At 43.2% G+C, this 20,053-nt stretch overlaps 1 protein-coding gene across 2 annotated transcripts; it reads left to right on the top strand.

Moving 5' to 3' along the window:
* The first annotated feature begins 16,035 nt into the window (after nt 1-16,035).
* On the top strand, nt 16,036-18,472 carry LOC139393192 (transcription termination factor 2, mitochondrial-like). 2 transcript variants are annotated; one of them, XM_071141624.1, is made up of 2 exons: nt 16,036-16,126; nt 16,731-18,472. In XM_071141624.1, the coding sequence occupies exon 2, from the start codon at nt 16,757-16,759 to the stop codon at nt 17,891-17,893; it is 1,137 nt and encodes a 378-aa protein (XP_070997725.1). In that variant the 5' UTR covers nt 16,036-16,126; nt 16,731-16,756; the 3' UTR covers nt 17,894-18,472. The 2 variants fall into 2 exon arrangements, with proteins under 2 accessions (XP_070997725.1, XP_070997726.1); XM_071141625.1 differs by having other exon boundaries at nt 16,064-16,126; nt 16,709-18,472.
* The last annotated feature ends 1,581 nt before the right edge of the window (nt 18,473-20,053 follow it).

Below are 20,053 nucleotides of genomic sequence, written 5' to 3'. Positions count from 1 at the left end.
AGGTGTGTTTTTGTGTATGTGTCGGAGAGGGAGAGGGAGGGATGACATGCAGCTTGTGGAGCCAGTCACTGTGTACCTCCCAGACACCTCTGGGGGATCCTCATGTCAGAGCTTCCCTAAATCAGACTTAGTCAAACACATTTACCTGTCACCCCAGATCAACTCACCCTGCATGGTTTGATGACCCTCTCTCTACACACACACACACACACACACACACGCACAAACCCACGCACCCACGCACACACACACACACACATACAGGTCTCCCACATGTTAATGTGTGCATGTAATCTCACACTCACTCACAGGAGACCATATACATCTCTCATGGCATGCTGTTTTCAGGATGTGATCATTACATAATGGACTCGTTGTCTATTCAAAATAGGGGTACAATAATTTGATATATCTACCGATAGAGAAAGTGACAACTCAACTAAAGCAGGGAAGTAATTATCATCCAATTCATATGACATGGAAATCATCCAGCCCATTAATGCTTATTTTCTGGTTACAGTTTTACATCTGAATTTTATGCATCTCCTCCAGGGAACTGAATATCAGCTGACTCCAATCGATCCTGGAGATGGACTTCAACATTGTCATGGGAAAAGATACAGCAAAAGGAACCATTTTCAGGTTCTCAGCTCTGAAAAGGGTTCCAATCCACACATCACATTGTCCTCCAATCAACTCCACATTTGGAAATCGTTCAAGGAAATGTCCTTGGAACTGTGACCAGCCTGCATGGAAGCCATCAAAAAATGCAGTTTAACAGACATGTAAACACAAACAGACTTGACATGGAAAGCAGGCGGGAGGTGCAACCTAAGACAAACAAACTGATTTATTTTCAGAGCCTGTGACATCATAATGACAACCTCCAGCAGCGGGGCCGGTGTCTAAAAATAGGGAAGACGTCAAAGCGCTGGTACATATATGTCCATAAAGTGTGCAGCACATTCCTCAGATAACAGCAGATGGCTCACAGATTTGGGCGTAGCGGGGAGAGGAGGAACAGTCCACACTCGCTTCGCATCGCAGGCCCTTTGGTGCGGCGGTTTACTGCGGAGAAAGGGAAGACTTCAGACAGGGCTACCAAATTGTCCTGTGTGGAGGCAAACAGGGGTTTAAGAGGGACCCTGGGTTCGGCCATGTTGTAGCATTGTGTACATAAAGCAGTCCTTGACCCCTATCAGTGAGGTCCTGGTGGAAAAAGTTGAACCCCCTGAAACTGAGAGGCCAACAGCTGTTGTCTGAAGAAGACATCCGCTACTGAACATGCTCTGTGTTTTTTAATTAGTTGTTAGGGTCAAGATGTAGCTAAAGAGCCTTCCTGGTAACTGCATGAGAATTTCATAGCAAATTATCACTTGATACATCTTGCTGATATTTGTATTGTCGGCCTAGATTAACACATACATGGTAGTTGATGAAATGTTTATATTTTTCGTAGAAGGGGAACCTGCTATTGTTCCCATATATCCCTTGGCTCACTCCATGATCTTGTTTTTCTCTCCATCTTCAGTGGCCCCAAGACTGAACCATGCACATTAACCAAGGTTTCATAAGGATGACAGTTGAATTAATGACACCCTTCTCCAGAGCCTTCAGCAGACTGTAAATGGTCCAGAACGCTTGAGAACCCTGCCTCGGCGCATCATGTTGTCAACCATGTTCATGTCACATTCTATCAAAGTGGACAGCCCTCTCTTCCTCACTTTCTCCCTTAAACATGCCCTATCATGGAGAACCACGTAACTTTGACTGTGAGGAAGAGGAGGAGACAATTCGATTGCATTGCTGGAAATAACAGTTTTATACTACTCAGGGATTTATTCTACTTTTCCAATATCTAATAGAGACAAATATAAACATTGCCCCATTGAACACATACTGTAGCAATTTGTCAAATAAACCCATGGTCTCTGTGTGCACCAGTCAGAATATGATGGACATGAGGCTTACGTACTCCAGCCCTCTGAAGTCATTGATGTTGTGTGTGTATCTGATGTGCATGACGAGTTCCACAAAGCCTGCTGCTAGGCTTCTCTCCTCTTTAAGAAGGAAAGAAAAAAAATGAAAAGAAGAGAGTCCACAACGACATCATTCATCCTGGCCTTTTAAGGAGTGCTCCTGTGGAGGCCTTGTGAGCGCTGTGCTGGCCCACTTTCCCAGCTGCAGCAGCACACAGCTTCCCAGCCCCGTCCTCTCTTCTCCTGGGGAGCCAGGAGCACAGACACTGACTGTACTGAGACACAGACACACACAGTGACGATACAAAGACATGCTGTACGGTTACACAGAGACACTCCGTCGGGCTGCTTATGTCAGGGGTGTACAACCCCAGTCCTAAAGGGCCTCAGTCCTGCTGGAGTTCTTTTTGGTTTGGGAACTGTATCGTTGATGATGTCATTGATTAGCTATGGTGAGGACAGAAAATGGCATACATTGCAGGTCTCGTGGATCGGAGACACCTATCCTATAGACACGCAGACATGCACCGAACTATAAACACAAAAACGCTGTACATTATGCAGAGGAACAGACAGTAAATCACACTGTGCATATGCATGCAGCCATACTACACAGACAGACGCTAACAGAAAAACTCAAAGACCCCATAAAATGAGACAGACCAAAATGTATTTCCATGCGTCAATTCAATCAAAATGCATCTCATTCAATAATTGATTTATAATGGTGGTCCATTATGTAACTGAGGTAGAGCAATAACACTACGGCTATCACTGTATGATTCAGTCTGGCTAACTGGTGTTCATCAGCAAGGCCATGTTCAGAGTGTGGTGGGGGTGGAAAGAACCTCGATGGTTCTGGCTGCAGTATTCGAGAGAGAGAGAAGAAAGTGAAAGGCTGAGAGAGAGGAGGAGAAAGAGTGTGAATGTGACAGAGAGACAGTGAGGGAATGACTACTGCGTTGGCAAGTTTAGTTACTTTCCCAGGTCAACTCAATGTTCTCAATGTTTCAAGTATAGCTTTAAGACAGAACCTTTGAATGATCCAGACACTCTATAAATAATAACCCACTCTAAAATGCATAATGATGCTTTAAGAGAAAGTGGGATGAAGAAATGTAGTTTCTGTGAACAGAACACATTGGATATCACCTTAATGTCATGGCCGTTACATCGCGCTAGCTTTTAACTTAATATTACAGTAGGGGAGAGTGGGGTAAGTTTATTTTTAAAACAATTTTAACATAGGCCAGACCCTGTTGTTATCTCATTTTCCAGCGGTAATGCCTTGCATTACGCCTGGGAAGAAAACATTTCAATTTGCTCAACAATAAAAATGTACTATCTTGAGTTCATATGCATGACACATTGCAAAATATTATGCATATTATGCATTAAACTGACAAAATTGTATAATAATTTGTATGGTGGCCATTGGCTCAACTTACCTCAAGGCAAACATTTTGACTATGTTAGCCAACATAGCTACAAGGAAGAACTTTCATGCTAGGTTTAGGACGTCATTTTGAAGCTTATAGAGACCCCAACTGATGTATAATACAATCTTCAAAGTATCTACTTTGGTTTAGATGTAAGCATCATGAAACCTCTAACACAATACATTTGTTTAACTTTGTGAAAATCGTTTTTTGGACCTAACTTACTTACCACTTTTTCCTTGTGGTTTCTTCCTTCACAGACTCAATGGAATGATGACTTCCTAAATATTTGGTCAAATTATTCATTTTGTGTATGTTTTCCTAGAAACAAGTGTGTCTCATCCTCTTTGGCTCAACTTACCCCACTCTCCCTTACGTGCCTTTTCTCAAACATCTAGATGTTTACAACTGGCTGTTAAACATTACCCTGTTAATTAACCTCTCTCTCTGTCTCTCTCTCTTTCTCTCCCTCTCTCTGCCTCGCTGTCTCTGTCTCTCTCTCTCTCTCTCTCTCTCTCTCTCTGTCTCTCTCCATCTCTCTCTCTCTCTCCATCTCTCTCTCTCTCTCTCTCTCTCTCTCTCTCTCTCTCTCTCTCTCTCTCTCTCTCTGTCTCTGTCTCTGTCTCTGTCTGTTTCTCTCTCTCTCCCTCTCTCTCTCTGCTGAAAAAGCAGTGTGTGTGAGTCTCTGTCTCTTCCTGGAACCTAATGCTCTGTCTAATGATGAGCATCAGGTCCTGTGTACAGGCCAGGGGACAATGCCTCCCACCCCAGTGGGCTAGAGGACAGCTGTCTGCAAGGCCCGCCACTATGCAGCCGATGCCTGCTAAAATAGCCAAATTAATGGAAGAGGCTCAAGTCAAAACGAGGGTTTAATACCAGGACACATTTTACCGGCCTGAGCTGTCACACACAGCAGCAGACATCAATATTTACCGCTGCCATGGCACAACAGTAAGAGGTGGAGATGGAGTGACGGCCATTTTGGTTGCCCTCCAGGGTAACTTTATACTGTGGTAAAGGGTGAGGAAATCCCCTCTTCAGTGGCCCACCGCTATGCACCCCTGGGGCTGGTGCTTCTAAGAAAGAGGCTGGAGGCGGCCAAACATACTGTAAATAACTGTCACTCAGAGCCTATCAGCATGTACACAACTGACACTGAGAAGCTCAAGCAATGTTTCTATGGACAAGCAGGAAAAGTGTTTAGATTATGTAGCAATATGATTCCACTTAAAAATTGTGGATGCATACAGTAGCCTATAAGTAGACTTCAATTATGTCACATTGACAGACCTGTGCGTCACACGGTGATGTCATTTTGAATATTGAATAGCTCCCAATGTGTTTCTGCTAAAGACTTGCTGTTTCTTGTTGTGGCTGCAGCTCAATCCCTTCTTTCCACCGATATAGAGTTTGAGCCTATAGCGGTCTTTTTCTATGCATGACAAGATCCAGACAAGAAAATCATCACGAAATCATGTGTAAAACCCGAAATGTTTGAGCTACAAACTAGTGTCACCACCATCGAAAAATGAGACTCACAACATCCTCATTTCGAAGAGATCTTCTCACAGAACAAGTTGTCCAGACCGAATCATTGGAGCTACAATATAACATGTCACCTTTATAGAAAAGGGAGACTCTCACAAAGTTCTTATATTTCTCAGAAATAGGACAGACACTGTCTGTTTGCCATGTCCAAATGTGTTATTCAATGCGTTTCTATGGGCTATAGCAGTAAAGGCCAAATTCAATGTTTTATCAAATATAGGTATATTTTTTTTTATACCTGCAGGGGTCCTTAAAACAATTCCATATATTAGCTTAGTAGATACTGCGCTCTAAGGGCTTAGACCTAAAGGGGTTAAGGGCATTGGAGTAAAGTTTTAAGGCTAGGCATTATGGGAAAATATATGGTTTGGATAGCTGTGTGCGTCAACTAAACAAGCCAACATGCCCACAGCTAGAGGATGGTGGCCTGGTCATGTCGCTGATACATCAACTGTCATTTTCCTATTTTGTCTGACTGATCACAACCTAACCTTGGATGGCCTGCCTTTTACGCAGTGGAGTCATTATGACGAAACTGGGAAGGTTGATGCATGTGACTTCTTTAAGAGCAGGATGTAGGGTGAAGAGTGGGAATGACAGGGCCTATTCATGGACCCACAGACAGAGATATGAAAGGTAAGACCTGTGGCTCCTAATCGTTATTTCCCTTCGCGGACAGGCAGGCAGACGCTGTATTCACTGCCCTCGCTGCGAAGTCGCTTTTCTTCTTCATAAGCTGGCCCTGAAGAGTGCTTCCCTGTCTCCATGGCAACCGTACTACTGTATTCCTCACAAAACTCCAAAGAACCCCTCTCGCCCCCTCACCCCCAGCACCCAGGGCTTGGCAGCCCTCTCTCTCCCTCTGCTCAGGGAAACTTCAGTTACCAGCAACACTTTTTCTACCTCGCCTCAACCTATTATGGTCAAATGAGAGCATAACTTCGAACCGAAAAGCCCGCTCCTTTGCTGTAAATCTGCGAGCCATTGTCTCATGCTCGGGGTGGTGTGACAAGATAAGGTCACGGGGTCGCACCTCCAGGTGATGTGTTTCCATAAGGCTGTGGAGAGGGAATGCACATATATGGTATTGTCTTTATTTAATGCCTGTTCCCTGGCTTTACTGGGTGACTGGCTACAGACTCTTCTCTCCCAGAGTCCTGCACTTCTGTTCTGACACAGTACAGTAGAGACTCAGCTAACTCTTCTAGCAATGCAGGTTTTAGTTAACCAACTCCAACACTCTTTACGTATGAAAAATACAAATGTTTATCCTGTTATGAAGCAGTGCTGAGGTTATTGTGCAGGCCCCCGGTACCCTACAAATGCTGTGCTTGAAATACCATACCCAAAGCAGTAATCTGAGAGCGTTTAACTTGAGATCGTGGAGTGGCCTGGACAATGTAAGGAGAACTTGACAGTTGTGAACACAAAGGGATTGTGTGCTTTAGCGGGCCGCTGAGCAAAGCAGGAAATCGAGGACGATTCTGTGGCCCTAACGTGTTTCCTATGCAGACGGCGAGGGGGGCCCCAGCAACCCTCAACACGACCACACAGGTCTATCTGTCCTGCTTGATGTCCAGCCTGGGTCGTCTCCTCACACAGAGTTTCCTCTGTCTGACACTGGGGTGTAGACATTGGCACGCTTACATGGTGGAGGAACATCCCTCCGAGTTATCTGTAGGCTGATTACTCTATGGGTTTGTCACGCATGAACCATGGCTGCAGCCCTGATGGAAAGAGCACAGTGAGCCGCAGTGAGCGGGGCTTCTGAATCACACCTACCCGCTTAAGACATCTCACACACCACATACAGTGTTGACTGTGAAGCTGAGTCCATCACATAATAACCCAGAAGTCAAACACACACGGTACGTCCTCATTCACTTTAACTGTCACTCTAAAACACAGAGGGCCTCTTTTCATTCCTCTCATCCAACTCCAACACACTGCATGAGAATAGCAGGCCCCTGGATTTAAAAGAGGACCGTATCCCAACTCAGAGGAGAAAAACAAATGCAATTTAAAAATGCATATGGGCCCCCTTGGCCTGTGTGCCTAAATGGGAGAGTGGTGGTGGTGCTATGAATAAACTGGAGACTGGTGAGGGCATTGGCTGACTCAAAACTGGCATGCCTGGCACAGTTATGCCAACCCTACAGGATGTACCCATCGAAATGTGCTGAAAATGTATTTATTGTAAACAAACACAAAGAAATATGGTTTGAAATGCATTTTTAGTTTGCAAGTTTTTCACCACATATATTTAAAATATATTAACACATTGGAATGGCAAATGTAATTTATTCATCTTGTGTAAAACTTTCAGTAGGGTAGCCAAAGCCAGGTTGAAGAGGACCCTAAGTGGAGGTCAGTCTAGAAGAAGTGAGGGGAACATCATTACCATCACTACACATCCACACTGCACTGGGTCATTGGAGCAGGAAAGTGGGAATTCTCCCTGACAATAAAAGGAGCCAGGTGCCTGTTCACCCGCGTCCGGCATTGTAAACACCTCTCTCCCTGCTGTAAATGTCAGGCATAGGTAGGTGCTGCACGGCACTCGCATGACTCATGCCACTGTATACAGATTCCCAAGACACTATTTATCTTCAGCCCTCCCCTGCCCCGGGTATGGCCTGACCGCTTCCCTCCTTTAAGGGTAAGAGTATGACCAGACGCAGACTCTACTTTCCTCTCTTCTCTCTGGTTCCAGACAGACAGAGTTGTCATTCATATAGGCTGTTCCACTGCTCTGTGTAATGTAACCTTCCATTCTGCCTTGTCATGTGCTCTGTTCTAATGCATACAACAGTGTGGTAAACAAAGTGCCCAGGCCCAAAGTCACTGCGTTTACACAGGCAGCCCGTTTCTGATATCTTTTTCCACTAATTGGTCGTTTGACCAATCATTTCAGATATTTTTTTCAGAGCTGATGTGATTGGTCAAAAGACCAATTATTGGGGATTTGCATTTATTTATTGGTCTGCCTGTGTAAACGCAGCCTGTGAGTCTTCACACAATACATGCTTCTGGTGTCAGCAGCAGAAAACACAGATTAACAAATCCTACAAAATCACTCTGTTTATTTCCATTGACATGCTGCTCTGTCAACTGCAATGCCACGATAAATCATGGGAAAGCAAACAACCACAGACTCAACCAATACACTGCAGGTCGTATGGTCGGATGCTTGATGTCAAAGAGGCTCCCCACTTCCTCTATCCCACGTGAACAGCAGGCCCATTCCCATCATCCCCAGGCCCAAAGCTCCTCGACACCACTGAGTCATGTGGCTCTCTGTGGTCAGCACTGACCTAAAGGCCAAATCTGATGGACATTCAACTGCTTGCAACAAATATGGTGGGAACACATCACTTTGTGTAACTGTACTGAGTTTGCGATTTAGAGGTGTTTTTCTCTCATAAAAAAAGTGACATTTTAGAATGTCAGGTTGAATGTGCTAATTGGTTGATCCTTTTCCTCTTTGTCAATTGTCAGTCTGAACGTTGATGTCGCTGCTCAGTTGTGTTTTCACCTTTATCTTCCACCTGAGGATGCTGTTGAGCAGAGTTTTATAGCAGTGGATGAGGTGAACCATTTTATTGATTGAGAGACTTGACGTTATCAGTGCATTTGAAAGATAGACACTGATACGACCCATGGATCAAAAAGATGTACACTGTTCTATAACCCAAGCAAGCTACTGCTACACATGGAATATTGCAATCTGACAACATGTTTCGTCTTTCTCTTTGTTAATTTTGACTTGTGCGTCAAAGTTTAGTGTGCCTCATCTGGATTACACAGATTGTACAGGATGCCCTGTATCAGATCAACAAGGTATGTGCGTCAACATCCCAAATAAATAGATGTTGTGGCTGTATTTCATTACACATATTAACATCTCTGTTCAATGACTAAGAGTCATTTCCTTATGCAACATTACTCATTCAGGTTCTCTTTCTGAGCTTTTCTCACTGCTACTAGCCAGCAGTGTGTGTTTATATGTATGTGTGTGTGTGGGGGGGGGGGTACCTAGTTGGTAAAGGGCTACCTCCTAATTCTATGAAAATAAAGTCTTTAAAAAGTGTTTAAGACATGTATCTCAACGAAGCATTGATGCAGGACATTGGATAATAAGGACTCCCTTCACACGCCTGTCTGGGACGCACGACTGCCTTTCATCAACTCAGTTTTGGAAGCAGCTAATTTCCCCTGGTCTCTGTGGAGTTCTGACCTGATTTCTCCCACAATGAATTGGACTGCTCTCTTTGCTTTGTCATCAAATGGATTACGGGGAACTAAGGACAGACACACTGAAAAAATAAACATTACAGTAGGCTACTACAATGTCTGCACAATGTTGAAACTTGACACGTACGTATATAGACGACCGCAGCAGTACATTCCAGTAATAAACACTCTTTCTGTCTGTGATGACCACTCTTCCATAATCCAAATTGCAAACTCTATTGCCACAAACCTTGCATGCCCTGCTGTAACTAGAGCAATACAAATAAATGATGCTCAGCATGCCCATGGACAAATCAGAAATTGTCTGAAAAAAAATGGAAAATTGAATGCATCCCATAGAAGAGAGAAGTTTAGAGGGCATTTTTGTGAGAAAGAGAAAGGCAAATGAGATTAACCCTAAAAGCAGCAACATATTTTTTGCTTAAAAGCATCAATGGGGTCATTTTTGAGAGACACTGTCAGCCAAGCAGTAACACTTTTTATTTTATTAACCTTTTGTAACACAAGTAAATGGTTTAAATTCCCCAAAATAAGTATATATTAAAATGTCACATTTATAGTGAAATCTAATCATTCTAAATAAATGTTTTTGTATGTTTTTCATGTTTTGAACAGATAATTTGATCAATTTCATCCATAGACAATTGTTATGAACATTTGTCTATTCTTCATTCAAAGTGTTGTGTTTGTGATACTCAGAGGCAGTGGCAGAACTAGAGTTGTCTACATGGAGTGGCCAAGGCTACTTCAGGGGGTCCATAGACCATGACAACAAAATGACTGTGTAACCCTAACCTGGCATCTAAGGAGCATGACTGAATCCTATGATTGCTGATTAGAGGTAGAAGTGATAATTCTCTGAACCCAGAGTTCTTCAATGTGGCAGATAGGGTGGTCCAAAAGGGTCACTTCACTAGAATTCTTTAACATACTATGAATAGTCAGTGTCTCTACCTCGGAACTGCAGCTCAATTTCTCTCTCTCTCTCTCTCTCACACACAATACTGTACTCACATACTGGAGAGACTTGGGTCACTCTGTTTTCATGAATATATAATCTGGGTCTATAAGTATTGAACATCCAAATTATTTTCAGAAAATAAATCTTAAGCACCAAGGAGATAAGATAGCATGTGTGTGTTACATAAATTGAATAGTTTATTTACAAAAAAGTACATTTACAAAAAAACACACTGCAATTTGACATACCAGGTATCAAGCAGAAATGGACAGAAATATGAAGCAGAAAAATAAAAATAACTTTGTTGCCCATCAATACAACAAACTTACAGTATCATATTTATGCTCATATATATTATGTTAACTAATAGCAATGAAACGTTTTGGAATTGGCCTAATCAAGACCAAATTAAATCAGTGTGACATGATACCCTTTGGAATTATCATTTTAGAACATCAGTGTACTAGCTAGTACACAGTGCAGGTTTTAATCATGACCAGAGGGACCGCCTAAGTGCCAAATTATCATAGGTAGATTTAAAACAGAATACTTCTGCTGTTCTGGTGAGAACTGGCTAAATGTTTCACAAACTCATCCATGTTGAGGGAGCGTACTCACCTTGACTCAAGACTGTGAATTCCGAGGTGACTTAACCTGTCATCAACCATTGTTGTCCTAAGGTGGGTTTGAATCAGTTTTAAAGCTGAGAAGCTTCTCGCAAAAATCACTGCTGACTGGTGTGACAGAAACCATCACTTTGGCCACTATTTTTCTGTCCTACAGTGCTCATCATCAATGAGTCGTGAAATCTTAAGCTTGTTTTAGTCTTTTACACACTGTTTGTACACTTATTTTGCAGTGCTCTGCAATCTCTTTCCATAGTTCTCCAAAGTAACCCTCACTTCTGTAGTCCTGTAATGTGTCTAAGGGCACCTACTAGATCCACAGACCTTCCTGTAATGTGTCTGTAAAGGCACCTACTAGATCCACAGACCTTGCTAGGTCAAGAGAGCTTGATTGGAGCATGTCAGAAAGACATTTGGCATCACCAAGCACTTAACAAAAGGTAACCAAAAGCCCTATGAAATGTAAATCTATCTGAGAAAGAAGGCCCCTTGCCTCCACTGATCTATCATCTATAAGGGCACAAGGCGAGACCCAGATGCAGACACGGGAGGCAGATGGTTTGAGTCTTTGATATTTGTTGTATCCAAAAGGGGTAGGCAAGAGAATGGTCGTGGACAGGCAAAAGGTCAAAACCAGTTCAGAGTCCAGGAGGTACAGTGTGGCTGGCAGGCTTGAGGTCAGGCAGAATGGTCAGGCAGGCGGGTACAGAGTCCAGAAAACAGGCAAGGGTCAAAAGAGGACTAGTAAAAGAGAATAGAAAAGGGCAGGAGCACGGGAAAAACACGCTGGTTGACTTGGAACATACAAGACAAACTGGCACAGCGAGACAGGAAACACAGGGTTATATACATCAGGGATAACAAGCAACACCGGGAGGGGGTGGAGACAATAAAAAGGACAGGTGAAACTGATCAGGGTGTGACATCACCACTATTTTCAAGTGTGATATCCTGTGGCACTCAACTGCTGGAAGCCTGTCCCTCAGATTACGGCATGCCATGTCTCTGCATGCCCACCTTACATCTGTAAGTCTCTGTAGTTCCCTGGGCTGCTGCTGTGGATACAGCTCTTTCTGAACTGTAAGTCACTTGAGATGAACGTACGAGCCAGATACAACGTTATAAAGCTTCTGCAGGAGAGCAAAAAAGTGAACTGCCTCAGGCACTGATTTTACAGCACCGACAAGAACCAAATTCAAACAATGTGCATTACAGTGCACATAAAATGCAAATCTTGCACTGTTTTTAATCCGTGCAGACACACCAGAATGCTTTCCGCTCATGACGGATGCAGCGTCACAGCCTTGCCCCACAAGATTATTAAGGCAATCAATTATCATTTTTGTGAGACCTGCTGCATCTAAGCTTTCAGCTGACTGAAAGTGTAAAAAGCTTTCGTGGATGGCCCCATTGTAATAGTACCTCACAACTAAAGACATTTGTAAAAAAAAATAATAATAATTATCTTTGGTTTCATCTGCATTTACACTAAAAACGTAACTTTCTTTTACTTCTCTTATTATTTCACTTTTACCATCTCAGCTAAGCCCTCAAGAACTTTGTTCTGGATTTGGTGGCTTGTGTACTTACCATTGCCACATGCATTCATCCTTTTCTCTATGAGAGGGTCAAAATTACCCTTGTTGTGAGAGTCATCAGACTCTCGATGACTGCGCTATATTTTGAGTGGCAGTTAATATGAGGTCATCTACAATTGTTTTAATGCAAGTACAGTTTTCCTCCACTTCCTTTTTCCAGTCCTCATCTATGACATCTAACATTGATGAGTTGCTTTCACTAGACCTTTTGTGTTGATTCCAAGCATACATAGCATTGATACGATGCTCTGCCATCGAATGGAGCTTAAATCCAGAATATTTAAACAGAGCCAACAATAAGTCGTTATCTTGACTTACAGAATATTCCAGTCATGAATTGTCCTTATACCAGGAGCTGTTGAAAGCCATTTTCCTAGTACCATGCTGAGTTCTGGGAAATGTTTTCAAACACCGCTGTACGGGACCCTCTTCTCTGGATCTTGAAACATCTGAAATACACGTTAGATAATGTGTCATATCTCTATGGAAATGTAGAATAAAGAGATTCTCAAGATTAGATACTAACAGCTGCTAAATAAAATGTGTAGTTTAAAGTTTAGGCCTGGCCTACCACTGGGTCCTTTTGGAACAGCACATCTGGTGCTTGATGCAAGTTGGTAGGGGCTCGATGACATCTCCTGGCAGCTCTGGCTCACTGTCCTGCTCAGAGCCAGAGGTCTCTGTGTCGTCCCTTGATACATCTATTACATTAAAATAACACAAGAACCATTAGTGTATAATCACAATAAAAATGTCACAGCCATCAAAACAAGAACACAACCAACATTTTAAAGTGAGGCTTAATCTGACAAAATCATCTATTACAAGCTGAAGCTAAATTTAAACTCTTAACTGGGCATGTGACTGACTGCGTGGTAGATGCTCTGACCTGGTGGTGGTAGACTGGGTCCTTGTGAAGTCTGACCACACTGACTCTGACTAGCCTCAGGTAGGGAGCTGCTCTGGGGTCCGGTGGTGATGCAAGGCCTGGGGTCTGTTTGCACCTGATCTGCCTGGTTGTGCTTCTTTAAAAATAAGTTTGATATCTCTCCCTTTCTTGTCATGTTTAATTGACACTGTTGCAAAAATAAGACAGTCTATGGATACATCTAAGCATCCAATCCACATTTGAGTCCAATCTCAATTACAAATCTCCATTATCATAACTGTACCTTAAAACCAACTACCAGCCTAAGTTTCTAGATAGATCATGCCATTGTGTTATTTTACTGTAATAGATGTATCAAGGGACGACACAGAGACCTCTGGCTCTGAGCAGGACAGTGAGCCAGAGGTGCCAGGAGATGTCATCGAGCCCCTACTCTGCAGTAAGAAATGTAGCTATGATTTCTTACACCTTTACGATAGCAAACAGGCTATCTGGAAATTGTGGTCATCTTTTGAGTAACGTTACCAGATAGATAATAGCGGTTGTTCGTTTTGAGTTCAAGTACAAACATCTAACTGAGTTAATGGATTTAAAATGATAGGGGTGTCCAGTGCCACCCTGACACCCCTCTGGTTCCACCCCTGCTCAGAGGCTAAGAAGTTGGTGCTTGAGCTAACCTGACATACAGGTACAACCCTAACCCTAAAATGGCCACCGATATGGGCGATATGTTCAAATCCCAGAGCCAACTAGGTATGGGGAAATCTGCCAATGTGCCCTAGTGCAAGGCACTTAGCCTTAATTGCTCCATGGTCGCAGTTGATAATGTCAGACCATAACTGTGACCCAGACCTGGCGGCTGAACGAATCAGTTCGACTTGCCTTTGATTTCCATAGAGGTTATGTTTTTTTTACGGGACTTTTAACGTCTGTAATAGGCAGCTCGTGAGTTTAATTTCAATAATAACGTTTTGTTTTCTCAAAATCATTGTCACGTGGTTAATCATAAAAATCGGAAGTAAAATTAAAATATCCTGATGAAAATCCCGGTTCTTTCAATAACATTAATCTATCTAATCAGCCTGTCTGCCTCCTTTCTATCTGTCTTGATTTGTGCTATTGCTAGTGAAGTACAACATTAAATCATCACTTGGTCCGGATCGAAGCTGTCTCTAGCGAAAAAAAAAAGAGTGAAACATTGTATCAACTAGCTATTCCGGGCCCTTGAGTTTCCTGCGCCAGTGAGCTCGGGATAGAAAGCTGTTTTTATGACGTTTACACTGGATATATAGGATCATCAGATCATGATATTTTGCGTTTTCGAGGACGGGAGTGTTGGAAAGATTTTTCAAATACTGAATAACTATCATTCGCAGTGGATGTTTAAAAAACAGACTTCGCAGACGTGTGAGGCGAATAAAAAATAGTGCTGTATGTCAAACAGAAATTGCCAAATGGACACGTTCCTACATGCATGCATTATAGAGAGGAACGCGCCATATCTTCGCCACAACCCTCTCATTCTTATGTTCACTGACAACGCCATATCTTCCCCTCAACCCTCTCATTCCTATGTTCACTGAAAGCGCCATATCTTCGCCACAACCCTCTCATTCCTATGTTCACTGAAAGCGCCATACCTTCGCCACAACCCTCTCATTCTTATGTTCACTGAAAGCGCCATATCTTCGCCACAACCCTCTCATTCTTATGTTCACTGACAGCTGCGACTCAATCAGCTGGACCTATTGCCACACCCATTACCCATATCGCGGGCTTCACAAACACACGGGTGATTTAAAGCAACCACAGCAAACCTTTTTTGAAGAGGCTAATTATCCTATGTGGCTAAGTAATGCTCACGTGTGAAGTATTTTGAATTATTTTATTTAGACAGGATAATTGTAAAATTTTGTCGGAACATCATTTTTCTTTAGGGCAATCCAGCATTTTAACAGTGCACTGTACACCCGCCAACTTTCCTTTCCAATTCGCAAGAGGCTGACACCAGATATCTACATATAATGACGAGATGCTCATGTCTCCGCCCTAACGATTAGTTTTTGTCCCAAAGGCAGGAAGGCAGGCGACAAGTTTAGGTCTGCATATTATCCCCATAGAAACGCATTGGGTTTATACTGGACAGAATTTAACGAGTGAGCCCTCCCCTCTTCCTCTCTGCTGAAACTATATCACCGAAGAAAGTATCCGAGCGAGCGAAACAGCGCCCCTATGTAGCCCATGTATCTGATGCTGTCTGGACAGAAATAGTATGACATGCCATACTCTTTTGGTCCAGACAGTATTAAATATATGGCCTACCAACATGAGACAGAGGTGCGCTGTTTCGCTTGTTCGGATGCTTCATCTGAGATTGATGCGTCTTTCTGTTGGCGCGCATCTCCGTCAAATAAATTAAGCATATTTCAAAATTGTATTTGGACGGGCAACGAGGTAAAGTAGGGCGGACCAGGCCCCCCAAATCACACCGGCCCCACCGTGACCCCACTCTCTGAGGGTGTCTCAGGGAGAGTTGGGATATGCGTGCGTATTATACATGCGTATAATACACACTTGTAGCCTACATGTGTGAAATAGGACAAATATAAGCACCCACCATATTATTGTTAATTACATTGGTAATTCATATTGATGGAGTTCTCACAATTTAATAATCTGCGCAGCACAACAGCAATGTAGGCGGACGGGAAAAGAGCCAATCACACGCGTTATGAAACACGTGAGCAGAGGGCGTTTAGAATCTTTCATAATGGTACAAATGCCTGAACAACTTCCAGCGTCAATTTGTGTATTCCCCCGGACAATAAACTGGTAAACAACTGGTTTTATTTACAATATAGAATGTATAGCCTGTATTTGAATTACTATAGTTGATTCAGGTGTTTACAATATAGAATATATAGCCCGTATTTGAATTACTATAGTTGATTCAGGTGGTCTGTCCCATGTGCTGAAAGACAGTTGTTACAGCAGCATATACCTTTTAACGAACTTGATAATTATAGACCTATAGTGACTTGCTACTGGCGGTAATATAGAGGGCGAATTGGTTATGAGTTTAAGTACACACCACCCCGTAACACGTTTAGTACATCGTGTTCCCACACGAACACTACTCTGATATCTACTGGCCAAATATACTTACATTTACTGATGTTGCCCTCAATAGATCAGTTCAACATTGTTTGATTTTGACAGGCTTTGCAGTGAGGAAAGCAATGTTTGTTATGTGATCATCCTAAATAAAATGTGCCTTACTGTTAATTAATGGTCTAATTTAGAGCAGGAGAAAACAAGTCTATGTACTGAAAGCATAGAACAGTAGTATAGGACTAAGTGGTACACAATACTGACACAGGAAGTAGTGGTCTTGTGTGATGTAACTCTGCTCAGTGTGTGTTTTTGTCTTATACAGGTCATCTGTACTTTAGTGCCTTAACAATGCTCCGTGCCACCACTGCCTTCCTGTGCTCCTATTGCCAGAAGAGGAGTGTCTTAACCCCTCATATGGGCTTCTCTGCCTCTACCCTCACCAACAAGCGGCCAGAGAACCAGCAAACTGTCGACTCCCTTTATGACCTATCGGTGGACATCCGTAAAGTGCGTAAGTTCAAGGGATGGGTGCTGTCAGAGAACTCTGTGTACGTGTACGAGACGGCGGACCTGCTGCGGGACATGGGCGCTGACACTGCTTCCATTGCCCGTGTGCTGGAGACCCACCCCGAGGCTATCCTGTGTCGGCCCGAGGACGTGGCAGCTCAGCGGGACCTCTGGTCCTCCGTATGCCCCAACCGGCGTGAGCTGGTAGGCATCATTGAGAAGTTCCCTGCCTCCTTCTTCACGCTCACGCACCACACCAACCAGCGTGACAACATACGCTATCTCCAGAGCCTGCGCCTCAGCAAGCGCATCATCGGGAAGTTGATGGCCAGCGCCCCCCAGAGCTTCAGCCGGCCTGTGGAGAGCAACCAGGAGGTCATCCACACGCTGCGAGAGACTTACCTGGACCTGGGAGGGGACGAGGGAAACCTGCGCTTATGGTTCCAAAAGCTGCTCAGCCAGAACCCCTACATCCTGATGCGGCCGGCTGAGGCGTGGAGGGACAGTCTGGGCTTCTTGAGGGAGAAGGGCTTCACCACAGAGGAGCTCCTGGTCCTGGTCTCCAGCCTCAGGGCCTCCATCGCAGAGCTGCAGCCTGAGGCCATGCAACAGGCTCTGGACTACACCCAGGGGGTGCTCGTGTGCTCTGAAGATGAGCTCCGGGAGATAGTCCTCCGCTGCCCTGCTGTACTGTACTACTCTGTGCCCACCCTGGCGGGCCGGTTCAAGGGGCTGCTAAGCGTGGGGGTGAGCATGGACCAAGTGAGGGAGACGCCCAACGTGCTGGAGCTCACCACTCAGATTGTGCTCTACCGCATCCAGAAACTAGCCTCCTACGGCTATGACGTGCGAGGTGGCAGCCTGGACGTTATCGTCGGCACCAAGAAGGACTTTGAGATGACCTATAGCAAACTGCAGCTAAGGCAACAACGACCACTCTTCAACCCTGTTGCCCCCCTCAGGACCGCAGAGGAGTGAATGTTAATGGACCACATCTTGATGTTTTAAGGGGATGGGATGAATACTGCACGGTTGCAGAACAAGCTATGGGTGTTTTACTGTAATTACTGATTGGAGACTGAGGTCTTATGATGTCTCCGTTGGCGTGAGCTATACATTTCCCCATACATGGATTTGCTATGGAGACCTCTGTCTCCAGAAGTAGGTGGATCATCCAATCATTGTCAGGAAATGGCTGTGTTTGTTTCAATTAGCCTGAGTCACCTATCAACAGCCACTGTTCTATACTCTATAGCATGAGATGAGAAAGAATAATGTTCCAAGCTTTCATATTTGTATCCATTGATGAAATGGTATCCCTTGCACCTTATGGTTTAAATGTGTATGAACTCTACTGACAGCATTATCGAGACAGTGTGAAAGATCCAAGTATTTCACACTGTTATGCTAAATACTAACTGGAATCATTGATGTAAAGAAAAGTGCTGTGTTATTTTTACGGTTAAGCTAATTGGCACACATTTTGGTATAGGTCCTTGTAGGATGGATTGACTTGATAACATCAAGTTTAAAAAATAAAACTTATAACAGATGAGTCCTCTGTTTGAGTGTCATTTATTTGTGACTTGCCACCACATAGCTCTTTACCTATACCTACACTCTTAGAAAAAAAGGGTTCTTCGGCTGTCCCCATAGGATAAGCCCTTGTTGGTTCAGAGTGTTCTACTTGGGACCAAAAAGGGTTTAAGCTGGAACCAACAAGGGTGGTAATGTAACAAAATGTAGAAATTGTCAAGGGGTCTGAATACTTTGAGGGCACTGTACTGTACATTCAGTTTTTTGTGATGTTTAGTGTCACTTTGTCAGACTTGTGATATTCACCAGGAAGAGCATTCCTTCCGGGGAGGGACAGTAGTGTATGACCTGGTTCAAGTTGTTTTAACATGATACCCAGCCACATGGTTATCATGGTTACCCTCACAACTTAATTCAAGGCTAAAAATAGCATAGCATGACAGAAAAGGTTGAATCATAAAAAGATATCCATCTGTTTGCACTGTTACTTAAAAGTCTGCATAAGGTAAATTAAACTTACTATAACAAGTCACACATACTGAAAATGAACAGTGTTAGATAAATTCGCATATAGTTATTAAGTAGTTAATACGTTTTAATGCAGGGTTCCCCAACTGGCAGCCTGCGAATTTGGTCCGCGGGTGGTTTTATTAGGCCCCCAAAGTTTTCTGAGCAAAACAAATATATATATTTTTTATATCTAACAATGAAAATTTAACAAAAAAAAATATTTTTTTTGTTAAAATTTCACTGTTGGATATAAAAACTGTAAAAACACCAGGAAATCAGCTTCAAGTCATTTTAATTATGGGAATCTGTTCCCATCTATTTCCACTAATAATGATTGTAAGCAATATTTTAAATTATTACGTTTTAATCCAATGTTAGATCTGTTTGGGCTTCTTGCGATTAATTTGCAGTCTACAAATTATTGTTATGTATATTCCGGCCCCCCGACCATCTGCTCAAGAAAAAAGAAACGGCACACGGCTGAATCTAGTTGATGATCCCTGTAGTAATGCATCTAAGTAATACACTGTTACAAAGGTTATGCACAAATCAGCTGTGAAGACTGAGGTAGGCCTAATGTAAGACATGTGTTGTGTTACATTTCTACAATATTGGTAACCAATGAAATAAAGCCGGTGAGAAAAAGAGAAGTGTCGCGCCATCCATAAATACAAATGTTGAGGAACACTGAACAAAAATAAAACTCATGTGTTGGTCGCATGTTTCATGAGCTAAAATAAAAGATCCCAGAACTTTTCCATACCCAAAAAAGGCTTATTTCTCTCAATTTTTGTTTACATCCCTGACTGCAAGAATGTCCACCAGAGCTGTTGCCCGAAAATGTCATGCTAATTTCTCTACCATAAGCTGCCTCCAACAGCGATTTAGAGAATGTGGCAGTATGTCTCACAACTGCAGACCACTTGTATCGCATCATGTAGGCGAGCGGTTTGCTGATGTCAACGTTGTGAACAGAGTGCACATGGTGGCGTGGGTTATGGTATCGGCAGGCATAAGCTACGGACAATGAACACAATTGCATTTTATAGATGGCATTCTGAATGCACAGACATACCGTGATGAGATCCTGAG

Source organism: Oncorhynchus clarkii, chromosome 33 (assembly GCF_045791955.1).
Source record: "Oncorhynchus clarkii lewisi isolate Uvic-CL-2024 chromosome 33, UVic_Ocla_1.0, whole genome shotgun sequence".
NCBI lineage: Eukaryota > Metazoa > Chordata > Actinopteri > Salmoniformes > Salmonidae > Oncorhynchus > Oncorhynchus clarkii.
The sequence above is the reverse complement of the archived record's forward strand: the minus strand, read 5'-3'. Positions and strand labels throughout refer to the sequence as shown.

Coding starts and splice junctions, on each gene's coding strand:
- LOC139393192 (XM_071141624.1), top strand. CDS start 16,757: ATGCTCCGTGCCACCACTGCCTTCCTGTGCTCCTATTGCCAGAAGAGG.